The sequence below is a fragment of the Natator depressus genome, chromosome 3 (genome assembly GCF_965152275.1).
Source record: "Natator depressus isolate rNatDep1 chromosome 3, rNatDep2.hap1, whole genome shotgun sequence".
In the NCBI taxonomy this organism is placed as follows: Eukaryota; Metazoa; Chordata; order Testudines; family Cheloniidae; genus Natator; species Natator depressus.
In genome coordinates this window covers 78,887,100-78,900,351 of record NC_134236.1, presented here as the reverse complement: position 1 = coordinate 78,900,351, position 13,252 = coordinate 78,887,100, and the positions used below count along the sequence as shown (strand labels likewise).

The window sequence follows — 13,252 nt, the reverse complement described above, 5'->3', positions numbered from 1 at the left end:
GTCCCATGTAGACACTGCTGGTGTGCACTAAAGGTTTTAGGGCACTTTAACTTTTGAAATAGTGTGCATTAATGTTTGAAAGAGTATTACATTAAAATATACACGGAACATTACAAAGATACTACTCATTACAGTATATACACGTGTAATGAAAAATGTACATTACTCACTACATTATATACAAAGAGAACACCAAAACCCACCTCTCCTTCCCCCTGATTTTTGTGCAGCTGCATAAAACTCAAATTGCTAAAAATAGCCCCCCAAATGAAATTAATAAACCCTGAAAACCAAGTCCTATGTATTTTCTAAATATTGAAACAGACAGGCAAAGTTCATGGAGATTTTTTCAAAAAACATTAGTATGGCAGAAATATGGGCGTAATGAACAAATGATTGCATGTGCTTTTTGATTAAAGACACTAAATTGTTTTCTTAGTGAAATGACCGAAATCCCCATAACCGTTAACTAATCCAACCATTAAAATGTGTCATTTATAAAACTTGTCTGGGAAACACTGAAAATTATTTACACAGAGCATTTTGTTTCTAGAGTTTCCCACATCCGTTGGTTCTGCCATCTCTGGACTGCTGACATCAGTCCCCGGCATGGATGGAAGCAATCCCCTGTTGGTTGGAGGAGCCTGACTAGTTTTTATACTCATGAGGTCAGCTCCTACATGTTGTAGTCAGGGACAAGTTGGGCCCTGTGACCTTATCAATAATTGTTTTGGACACCATGGGGATTTCCACCTGCCTCCAGGTTGTCACCACACCCTCCTCAGTCTGCTTCATGGAGGATGTACCAAGATTTACCATACCAGGTGCAACGGGAGAGCACACCTGGTACCAGACTCAGTACTGAGCAGAAGGAAATTGCTCTTGTGAATCTCCCTTCACAGGAATCAGTAGAGGCTCCACCACAGCCACCTTTGGCTTCCTTCTCTTCATCATCTAATGAGGCAGTGTGTAGAGTGGTTAGCCAGGGCTCGTCTCTCTCTGGGACGGCTGGGAACCACACTGCCTCACTACCTTGGGGAATAGCTCTTGCAGGGAAATTAGTCTGGCCGTGGGAGTCTTCCTCTATGGCCTTAGTGACGGTACAAATAAACACAGTGAGCCCAGGCCCTGGGTCAGGGCGGGGCACTGGTGAGTCAAGCGCTCAGGCAGGGACTGAGCAACAACAGTAAATAGGAACAATAGGCCCAGGCCCTAGGTTCCAAATGGCCTGGGAGAGGGGGAGACTGCCACCCGCGAGTTGGGTGGCAGGGGGGACACAGGCCCTCCCACTCCACTGCATCCCAGTCCGGGACCCTAGCAGCGGCAGAAGACGCGCTGCTGAGTCAGTGGGGATCCTGGCCACAACACACCAACATGGCTTCTGGCAGTGCTGCAGCCAGACTAGGGTCGGCTGTCCCTGGGCTACTTCCAGACTCCCCCTCTTGAGGTACCTAGGTCAGGGTGGTATCCTCAGGGGGGTCGAGCACCATGGGTTCCTTGGGGTAACTGGCCAGGGGCAGCCTCGGCAACTCCTCCGGGTAGCTGGTGTGGGGCAGGCCCGGCAACTCTGCGTAGCTGGCGCAGGTCAGGTCAGGCCAGTCCTCAGGTCTTCTGCAGGCCACTGGGCTTTCCTACTCACGAGCTAGGCCAGAGGTGTCTGGCCTCCCCAGCAGCTGCTTCTCCAGTGAGCCCTGAGGTTGGGCCTTTATAATTCCAGGGCAGCGCCTGACCCTCTGGGGGGCGGGCTCAGAGCTCCCGACTCCACCCACTCTGGTGTCCGGATGGGCACGTCTCTCTCCTGGGCAGCGGGGAACCACACCGCCTCACTACACAGTGGTATTGGAAGTTTCCTCATCAGGACCTGTTAAAGAAGAGTGGCTTCTGCCATGGATATTCAGGTGGAAGAGGTTGAAAAAGGTCTCAGAGGCTGGTCGACATCTTAGCTTCTGTGGGACCATCTAGAGTGTGCTCCCAATTAACAGCATGCGTGTGCACCTGCCAGTGAGAAAACACCAAGGTCAGCAGGCATCTACCCCAAAAGAAAAGGATAAAAAGAATCTGGATTAGTTTTCGTGGAAAGCTGGATCTCTCTGGCAGAAAACTTTATTCAACAGCTGTTGTGCCATTCAGATTGCAATCAGCAGGCTTTCCTGGGATTCTCTGACTGTATCCTCTGGGACAATATATTAAAATTAAAAAACAAATTGATAGAAAATGTGAGGCAGGAATTTCTTGCCATGATGAATGAGGATAATTTAGGTTTCAGAGTAGCAGCCGTGTTAGTCTGTATCCGCAAAAAGAAAAGGAGGACTTGTGGCACCTTAGAGACTATCACATTTATTTGAGCATAAGCTTTCGTGAGCTACAGCTCACTTCATCGGATGCATCACGAAAGCTTATGCTCAAATAAATGTGTTAGTCTCTAAGATGCCACAAGTACTCTTTTTCTTTTTGAGGATAATTTAGTATCCAAAAAGTCCCTTCAGATGGGCTTGGACACTGCTGATTCTGCAGCTAGAGACATGGCATCGACCATTACAAAGTGCAGATGCTTATGGCTCTAGTCATCAAGTATTCCTCAGGATGTCCAACAGACCATACAGGATCTTCCATTTTATGGATCATTGTTCTTCTCTGAGCAGAGAGATGACAAACAGAATAGCCTAAAGGACTCCAGGGGAACACTCAAATCTTTGGGCATTTTTATATCTGCACCAAAGAGGAAGCAGCTCTATCCTCAAGAGCCTCTTTGTTATTCTACTTTCATGCCTTATCACCAAGATCTAGCCAAGAAAAAGGGCAGAAGTTATAGGAGAAGATCACCCACTCCTTCTTCTGCAAGGCAGCTCCTAGTTCATCCAGACAGCCTGGGAGTTCAAACATCTTGATGTGTTTGTTGAGGACAGCCTACCAGTTTTCGCAGTGCCAGCCTCTCCTTCTACCCTGTTTGCCAACTGGCTGTCCCACATTACTACAGCCCAGTGCGTCTTAAGCATGGTGGAATTGGGATAAACACTTAAATTACTTTATATTCCCCCTTCCCACCTATCCTCCCTGTCCCTTTACAGAGATCACTCTCACAAGGTCAAGTGAAATCTTCAGGAAGTGCAATCTTTTTTTCACTTGGGAGCCATATAGGAAGTTCCCCAGCTATACATAGGGAATGGATTTTATTCCCACTATTTCCTGATCCCAAAAGCAATGGGAAGTCTCAGACCCATACTAGACCTTTGACAGCTCAACAAAGGTCTGAAGAAATGAAAGTTTTTTTATGATCACACTGGCTTCTATTATCCCCACCCTGCACCTGGAGACTGGTATACTGCCCTTGTCTTAAAAGATGTTTGTTTCCATGTGTCAATACATCAAAGCCACAGGAAATTCCTCAGATTTTTTGTAAATCAATCCCAGTACCAGTTTACAATCTCAGCTGTCTGGAGCTCCATTAGCATTCACAAAGTGAATGGCAGTAGTGGCAGCTTTCCCGAGAAAGCCAGGAGTTCAAGTGTTTCCTTACCTGGATGACTGGTTAGTGAGAGGCAGTCTAAGGCTAAGGCACTGTCCAGAGTATCTGTCTTCCAAACCACCTTTGATGTGCTAGGGTTGTTCATCAACATGGAGAAGCAATCCTGTCATCTGTACAAAATATAAAGTTTATGGGAATGGTCTTGGACTCTGCAGAAGGCAAAGCCTTTTCTCACAGATAAGATTTCAGATGATGCTGACCATTGCATTAGACCTGAAGGCCCATCCTACCATGACAGTATGGCCTCATGCACTTGTATGGTTCAGCTTACATGGTGTGGTTAGATGTTGGTAGATGTTTGGCTGCATGTATGTGTTCCCTCTGTGTGTCGTCCCAGCCCTGAGCAGACAACTGGCACGGCAGACCTCAAGCGAACTGCCCAATGACCACAAGATCTGTTAATGGATGAAAGCACGCAACCACGTTTATTGTTGACAAAGTATGGTACTAGTATTCCGCAGACTCTACCGGACCAATAATACATGTATGCCTGTAAAAATGGACCAGCTCAGTGAATGGCGGGACTTTCCATTCCTCCCTAGGCCAGACAAAGATACTCCCTTTGAGATACATTTTGTATTTTGATACAAACAAGTTAGTACTGCCCCTCTGACAAAGTTACTGTAGTTACTGCCCCCTGTCATGGCTATTTATTACTTATCACCTTGTACATGTTGGTTTAATTAAAACATTTTTATAATGTACTGCCATCCTGACCTTATTTTTTAGGAGGGGTCAGTGTGTTCCTTTTGTTCTTGGGGAACGTTTTTGTACCATCCTTGATATCGGGATGTTCTGGTGCCACTTGATACTGGGATGTGTTTGCATGCAACAGGGTGCTAAGCAGAAAACTGCTTAGCCAACGCTTTGTCACTCCAGCTCCAATTAAGGGAGGTGAATTGGAGCTGGGTAGACCACCTGGCTCTGATTGAGGAAGCTTGAACAGCTGCTGCCTCATCAGGCTGGGGCTGGATAAGAGCCCCAGCGGAAGAAAGCCAGGGAGGGGGTAGAGCTGGAAAGAGGAAAGTTGCAGTAGAGGAATGGCAGTGAGGGGAAGCAGAGAGAGATAGCTTGCCCCCTCTCTCCTGCTGGTGGACTACAAGAAGGGGACTATTTATATGGTGGAAAGGTGGTGGGAGCACAGCCTGTAAATAAAAACCCCAGGTGGGCACTGCACTTAAAGGTCTCTGTGTGACTTTCTCAGCCCAGTGGGGGCAGGAGCCAGGAGGGCCCTGCAGGACACTGCTACATTGTATAAGTACTCTGTGATGCACTTTTTAGAAATGTGTATTTTTGCAATATTAGCACTGTTCTTGCCAGATTTTGTGAGGAGGTTCTGCCTTATACCAGGCTTCCAATAAAAGGGCTTATGTGTCAGGCTCTTGTCCTGCTACACCAGGCTCAGTCTCCTAAAGATGGAAGCATGGCTGGTATTGGTGTATTCTTTGATTTGTCATCCCCTAGAAATGGGGTGTGGGTGCCTATTCTAATTTTGATATCTCTAAACTGGTGGACAGACCTGTCAGATGTGTGTGGGGGGGGAGGGAGTTGTACTATTTGCTCCTCCTCAACCAGCTTTGACACTAGTTATGGACACTTCTGTCTTAGATTGGGGGGCTCACCAGGGGTTGCTGAAGATGTAAAAGTTATGGTTGACTCAGGATTTAACTGGGCATATAAATGTCACAGAATTTAGGGACATTGTCAACATTCCTTTCCCATGTCAAGGGAAGAATTCCTCTCATACTCTCAGACAATACAGTGGTCATGTTCTATGTTAGCAGGAAGGGAAAGGCCCAGTCGACTCTGCGATATCAAGAGGCAATGTGGCTGTGGGACTTTTGTATCACCAACTCAATCCATCTCAAGGCCATTATCATTTCTGGGTATTCAAACCAATCTGGCAGCCCCTTTAAGCAGATCTTTACCTAGTCACCATGAGTGGTCTCTCTGCCCAGATAGCCAGATTCATTTTCCATATAGACCTGTATTGAACCAATGGCTACCTGTTCACTTCCATCTATCTATGATGGTAGCCACCTTGTTCGCAATCGTCTCTGCCAGGAGAGTGGTTGAATTACGAGCACTAGTATCTGGACCTGAAGTGGAACGGAGATGTGAAACACATCTCAAAGAACAAGAATTACAGTACAGGTTACTAAGAGTTTCTTTCTATAAATTTGAAGATGCTGTCAAATGTTTAAGAGCTAGGAACTAATGAGGATGATGAAGCATAATTTAAGCATCAGAGATTCTAGTATGAGATGATAGTTTTGGAATGAACTAATAAGGGTCACATATTCCCTTGAATGGGACAGACAAGACCTGAAAATATAGTTTTTAGCAGGATCAGCAACTTTACAGAGGAGTGAGAGGGCAGAAAGAAAGAAGGCATGACAAGAACAGGAAAAGATAAAGGGAATATAAAGGATTGATGAAATGAACAAAAGTCTTTAAACAACAGAACAGATTTAGGAAATGGGGAAAGAAACAATAAAACTTGGAAATTTTTTAACAGATGTTGCAAACTGCAAGGATTTCAAAGATTAGATTAAAGAGAATGTTGAACTGTTGGTTACGCAAGACAGAGCAGTAGCTGATTTTATTATATATGTGGAGATTCCCGACTCCATTTTAAAAGAGCTGTGTCAAGCCCTTTGATTGGGAAAGGATACATGTTCTTGGATACCTGGGTAAAGGATGGCTTGAGTGCAAAGTTAAGGCTGGCTTCTCAAGCATTCCACTTACCCCAGGAGGTTTTAAGAGGAGATAGAGACAAAATAGAGGTTAAGAACCTGAAAACACCAGGCAAGAGATGTTATCCCTGCCACATCTTGGGGCATATTAAATAGAAGGTGCATATCTAAATCCATGTTAAATTGTCATTTATTTTGTTTCTGCGCAATACTTTTTGCCATCCAATTTGCTGCATGTGTATATAACATATTTTTACTTCTCACAGAATTGGTCAATCTCCCCTCAATGTTTGTGCTGTTAGTCATCGTTTTCCCATACAATTTTAGTATCATGGTATTAACCTGCACAGAGGTATAAAATTACTGTTTTGGTGACTGTATACTTTTTATGTAGCTATTTCCAAACCATGAGGTTTCTTTTGACATGTGGGGCTCTGAGGATCATTATTTCTTTTTCTCTTTGTTTCTATACTAACATTTTTTTCCTCTTAAATCTGAAGATATGGATTTTGTTTGCCATATTTAAAAATAATTAAAAGCTGTATGAGTTTTAATGTGTAGTTACACAATTAACTGTGTAGTATTATTTCAGTATACCCGTCTCCTGATTTGACATTTTAGCATTAGCGTTTATATAAACTACACACACACACCTGTGTGCACATGTGCATAAACACAAACCCACACATCATTTTGTTTGTTTACCCCCCCCAAGAATATAATTGTAGCACCCCCTCTCCACAGTTACCTTCGTTAATGCCAATCTGCTTACAGGTGTTGATGGACAGGTTTGGTTTCTTCTGGATCCTGCCACCCACTCAGCAGGGTGTATCTTCTTTATTTTTTCCTATGAATTTATTTTGTGGTGCCTCCACTTCCCTCGTTCCTTCCTGGCAGGGTCACCAGGGCAGCTTGGGAGGAAAATTCTAACCACAGGGTAATCCCCACTTACTTGCCACATAGGTGGAGACTTCCAAGAAATAATATGAACTCATACAATATATTCAACACAATAATTATATTAAACAGGAGACAAATATAACAGGGTAAAACACTATTTTTAGGAAAAAGAAAAGGAGGACTTGTGGCACCTTAGAGACTAACAAATTTATTTGAGCATAAGCTTTCGTGAGCTACAGCTCACTTCATCGGATGCATGCTGATAATACCTGTGACTTTCCCCAGTCACGTGACCTGATGTAGCAAATGTAAGATTAATGTACTGTTCGTATGCATACTTTGTTGGGGCCCTTGACGACCTATGACCACAAAATTCTTCTCTGCCGTGGTTTAGCAGTGTGGCTGACTGGGTTCAGTGCAGCCCAAAGGACTGACAAGTAGGAGGAGGTGGTTAAGTCCCTCCATGGGTTTAATATGCAGCAGGTTATAAAATCCGCAAACCCTTACTCCCTGGCTTGAGTAAGTTCCCTGACTAACTAAAAGATGGTGTACTAACAAAGTCCATGAACGATCCTCAGGTTCAGAGATTACTCTGGACTCCTCAGTCACTGCAGAGAGGCTGATGTCTGCTGGCAGTGATCCTCTTCAGGCAGGAGTCAGGCTGCTTCTGGTCCCAGGATTTCCCCTTGCCACAAAGGAGTGCAGGGCTCAAGGTGCAAATTACACAACTATACTAAAATCCAAACTATAATCTCCTAGCCCAGCATCCAGACACACTCGCAGCAGCCCTTGACTAGTAGCCAGAGCAGAGCTGACCATGTGGTGACTGGTTTCACCTAGGGAGCTGGAGGGCAAACTCAGCCTGGCTGTGGAAGTTTCCCAGCAAAACTCTAGAAACTGGGAATCATCAGTGGAGAAGGAAAAGCCCAGCTAAGGGATCTTGCTGTCGGGTCCCTAGAGGCCAGTTCTCAGGGGGAACTCTGCATGCAGACCTGGGACTCACCAGCTCCCCACACAGCCAGTCCTGCCCTTGCTCTGGCTGGTGCCAGACTGACTCAAAAATGGCTTCTCCCCTTTCCTGAACTCCCTGGGAAGGGTATCTCACTACCTGTTGGTTGCCAGGCAGACTCTGAGTCTGCCTTGGCTCCCCCTCCATACTGAGCAGCCAGTAGACAGAGCCCCAGGAATCTATGTAATCTCCTTGGGGATTACATAATCTATATGATGGTATGCATTTATAAAGTGCTTTGTCATGATCAGATCCCTGAACAACCAAACTCAGAAATAACTGTGGACAATACATTCATCATTTTATTTGTAAGTTAAATTTGACACTTAAAAAAAAAGTTCAGCAAATTAGTAACATTTTCTCCAACCATGCCAAAACACAACACAGCAGCAGGCCTAACCATTGCCATGAATCTGTGGTTTTCTTTCCTAATTTTCTTTTCTTAAACATTAATTTCATTAATATTTTAATAACTGATCATCACAAACTTAATTCTCCCCCTCCATGGTACAAGTAATTTCCACTGAAGTCAATTATTCAGAGAAGTTACTATTTAAATTGTATGGTTTTGTTTTGAGAAAAATAGTGTGCTCATAAATTTTTGCAGAAAAATCTGTTTTTACTCATGAAAATTGGTAATTTTACACATATACTCCGGTATAAATATAGCATATCAACGTTGTCTCAAAACAAAAACAACTCTTTATAACAAGGACAATGTTGAACTAAAAAAAATAACAAACCCTACACCTTGTCCACCCCTGTACCTCTGACACAGGGTCAAAAATGTTACTGTCATTGGTATTAGTTTTGCATATTCATATACTCTCATATTCAAAAGATGACTCTGGATCTTTATGCAAGTCAGTTCATTACTGAGGCATCAACATTCTGCTCCTAGAAATGCCATGAGCCTATTAATGAGGATGCAGACACTTCTCAAAAGTTGCCAGTATTTTCATTTATGCCATGTCCCTTTCACCTCCATGTAGTCTTCATGTAAATCGTTCTTGCTTAAGTATGCTATGCATGTGCAAGTGTTAAAAAAGAGTATAAAGGTAATAGAGGACAGCTAGTTTCTTTGTAACTAAGGGATTTTCAATGCAGACCTTCAGTTGTTATGGCAACCTTCAATTAATGAAAGTGTCATCAAAGCTATATCTCTCCAGTACTTTATACGGTGCTCGCCATTAAACTTGATTAAATGTTCCCCTCTGCAGCCAATGACTTGGCTGCAATTGGAAGCCATATTAGTAATATTCAATTTAAAATATTCTTGTTGTCTGATAATGAGAACCTCTTGTAAAACTTCACTCCAAATTAATGATTTTTTAAAAAGGGCTGTCTGTTGCCAAGTGGTTAATAATTTAGTAATAATCTACACTAATTAAGAAGTTGGTCTATAATGTGAACAATTAGGATGATTTTTACATATGGAACTGGGACCAAGATTATCACTGTGTTGCATAGAAGAATGAGACATCCTAGTTTGTTCAAGTAATTATTTATGATCAATCATATTAAAGAGATTAGCTGAACTGTCAAGCATAGACCTCTACAGGGCATCTAATCTTTTTTTCTATTGGCCCTCCCTTCCTCCCATACACATGCACAAACAAAATGTAGAACTTTATCACAGCCATTAGTTATCATGAAAAAGATGGAAAATCTAAGATTACTGCATCACTTGAGGTGGAAATGACATACAGGACACAAATCTATAATGGCATGTGTCTCTGGTTCTGAGGTTGAGACCTTGCACAAATATAATGACTTTTATAAGTCTCCAAAATAGCTCATTAATGTCCAGTGACCTCATGTTAACTACTCACTGAGATGGCAAGAATGAATGTGTCTGAGTTTAATAGCCTATGTGCTAACAACTTTTCAGCTTTAATACTTCCCTCTTAAAATCTCCTTGGAGCTCAACCTGCAGTAATGTGAAAACTAAATGTGGCATTATTAGAAAAGAAAATATGCTGTGACTCATTTGTCAGTAATATGAACTTTGGGAAGGAAGCTAAAAAGCTATGATATATTTATAGAATAATGAGCTTGTTCAGTTATAAGTCAGTATAAAGAGGTGGGGCAGAGGACAAGGAGTTTCCCAAGTTAGTTACATTCATCCTTCTTCACTCTCTTTGGTACAAGTGAGAAATTTTAAGAGTCTCCTCAAAAGTGGTGAAAACATTAGGCCAGACCTCAGTTGGCCTATTTGAAATCAACACCGCTATGTCAATTTACACTAGCTGAGATCTGGCCCACTGGTTTCCCTTTAAAACAAATAGGAGATTTAGAAAATAGATATATTTTCAGGGGGAAATGTCCTATCGCCTACATACCCACAAAAGTAGAATTATCAAGGAATCAAGTATGATATTTCCATATCCTACAGGGCTAGATTTGAAACCTTTAGTTCTGTCTCATGAGGAATTAACACAAATAATAAATTAAGCAGCATTAAATTCAGTTAAAATAAATGTGCCACACTGGGTTTTAATAAAAGTAGAATTCTTTATTTTACTAATATGTCCAATCTGTTATATCATGCATGTGTTCAAAGCCTTCAAGTTGCTGGCATACCCCAGATCTCTTGTGCTTGGATGGTTGAGGCTTCAAGTACAACCGAAGACACTCAAGAGCCACTTTTAACTTACATTTTTCATTTCATTAGGTTTTGTTTTAAACGTTATAAATATTAATCTACTAAGAAAAAAATCTCTATATAAGTAACTTTAAGAACCTGAATTAAACTCAGAAAAGCAAGAGTTACAATGTTGGGACACTGTCCTTAAATCACCCTATTCTGTCCAATAATTATGGGCATCTAGTATGTGTTTTAAAAAAATATCCTGCACTCCTGGTATGCCTAGAACTTTCACTAAAGTCAATGGGAATTTTTGGTGCAAAAGGAATTCATAATCAGGCCATGTTTGTATATTACTACCAAAACACTGAGTCAGTCAAAATGTGGTTTACTCACAAGTTACTTAATGGGATTCCATTTTTCTCTCAATAAATTCCCTATCAAATTTGCCAACTATATAGATTTTTTTTTCTGAACCACTATCTCACAAATTCAAACTGGGATTTGCACTCTCTCTTTCTTTGCTCACGCATTGTAATTGGAAATACAGATTCTGATACCAAATCTTAGGCCACATTTCTGTTGACAACATGTGAGCCAGACTAGAATCCATCTCATTTGCCCATAGCTCTGTTGGCTCTGAAATTCTAAAAGGAGCAAAAAGTGGTAGACTTAATTTTGTCCCTAAAGTAAGCAGCAATAGCTCTGAATCTACCTAGGAAATAACGCTATTATATAAGACTTTTGAACCTGGATTTTCTTTTCAGCAGACTTATCCACTACTGTCAACAAGATGTCACAGTGCCTTCAGAAAAGTCAGTTCTTGAAATGATTGATGAAATTGAACTTGGGTAAGACCAAAGTAATGCTGGCCAAAAAGGAGAAGTGTTTCAAGGAACTAATCAAGAGTCTGACCTGTCCTCACATCAAGAGCATGTGCTCTCTGTTTGTCAATGTAGTAGAAAGCCTAGGGGTTCAGCTGGAGTCTCTGCTGTGACTGTAGATGCCCAAGTAGCAATGATGGTGAGAAACACAAGTTTTTCCACCTTTGTGTGCAAGGAGACTGCACGGATCTCTCTCAGCTGAAGACCTGAACACAGTGATCCATGCCTTTATCACCTCCAGACTGGATTACTGCAATTCACTGTTTGGGCTGAAAGTAGAAATAACATCGGGACTCCAACTTGTGCAGGACCTACTTGTTTCAGACCTGGCATCAGAGACAGTTTCTGTATACACAGCCATAGCTGTACTTGTGTGGTTATCTAACTATCCATTTTATGTAACCCATCAAAGTATTTATTCTTTTATTATTTGTATTATTGTAGTTCCTAGGAGCCCCAGTCATGGATCAGGACCTCACTGTGCTAGGCACTGTACAGATATAGAACAAAAACACAGTTCCAGCTGTAAGAATCTTACAATCTAAGTATAAGACAAGAGACAACAGATGGATACAGAGAGATGAGGGAATACAAGGAGGCACTGTTGGTCAGCATGATAGACTGTGGTCTCAGCCAGCGACAGCTTCACTGCTGTTTAACATTTTTGTATGCATCACCACAAAGGAGAGTTTTCAGGAGGGCTTTGAAGGTAGACTAAGTTAGCTTCTCCCAGGCATGTAGAGCAGCTTGGTAGAAAGCATGAAGGTTCCTCTTTGAAAAATTTAACAAGTAAACAATGGAGGCTGGCATTATGGGCCGATCTGAGGTGGGAGTTGACCTTTCAGTATTGAATGGGAGATGATAGGTAGGGTGGGGATAGACCATGACGGGCTTTTAAAATGAAGACAAGTAACTTATGTTTAATATGATGTAGCCAGTGAAGGGATGCAAAGATAGGAATGATATAATCAAAGAGATGGGCTAAGAAAATCTCAATAGCAGCATTTTGAATACAAATGAGCAGGGCAAGATTGTATTTGTCAAGGTGAGGGAGAAGGATGTTGTAATTATTGAGATGAGAAATTATATGAGTTTGGACAAGAGTTTTAGCTGTGTGGATGGATAGAAAAGGCAGTATCTTAAAGATGTTATGCAGAAAGAATCTAAGATTTTGTCATAACCTGGATGTGAAGATCATGATATCTCAGTGCCTGGAACAATACAGCCAACAAAACCTACAGTACAATTCATGAGTGATAGATAAAGAATTCTCAGCCAAGGATGTTTGGTTTTGGCACATGCTACCAGAAGAGAAAAGGTGAAACAAAAGCCTGGACATATTCACAACAAAATCTTCTTGCCATAACCAACAGGCAAAAACCAGAAATTCTCATGGTATCCTCTGTGGATCTATTATTCAAATCTACATGAATCTATTTAGTGCCTAGCAACTATGATGATGGGCTATCTATAAATACCATAGATTATATAGTGTCATTTTTCTTTGTCTCCTTCTACAGCATAGTCAAATTCCATATCGTCATCACCAGAATCTCCATTACTCTATCCCTCATCTCACATCTCCTAGTATACCCTGCTCTGTATGCCAGTTCTGTTTGCTGTCATGCTCCCTATGTTGTCTTCTCCCAC

At 41.9% G+C, this 13,252-nt stretch overlaps 1 protein-coding gene across 1 annotated transcript in view; it reads left to right on the top strand.

Moving 5' to 3' along the window:
- LOC141984500 (uncharacterized) overlaps window positions 1–11,573 on the top strand; it is a 68,240-nt gene extending 56,667 nt beyond the window's left edge. Inside the window, exon 3 of the mRNA XM_074947575.1 lies at window positions 11,486–11,573. Within this exon, the coding sequence (XP_074803676.1) occupies window positions 11,486–11,573 (88 nt within the window). The remainder of the gene's footprint in view (window positions 1–11,485) is intronic.
- Window positions 11,574–13,252: the final 1,679 nt, after the last annotated feature.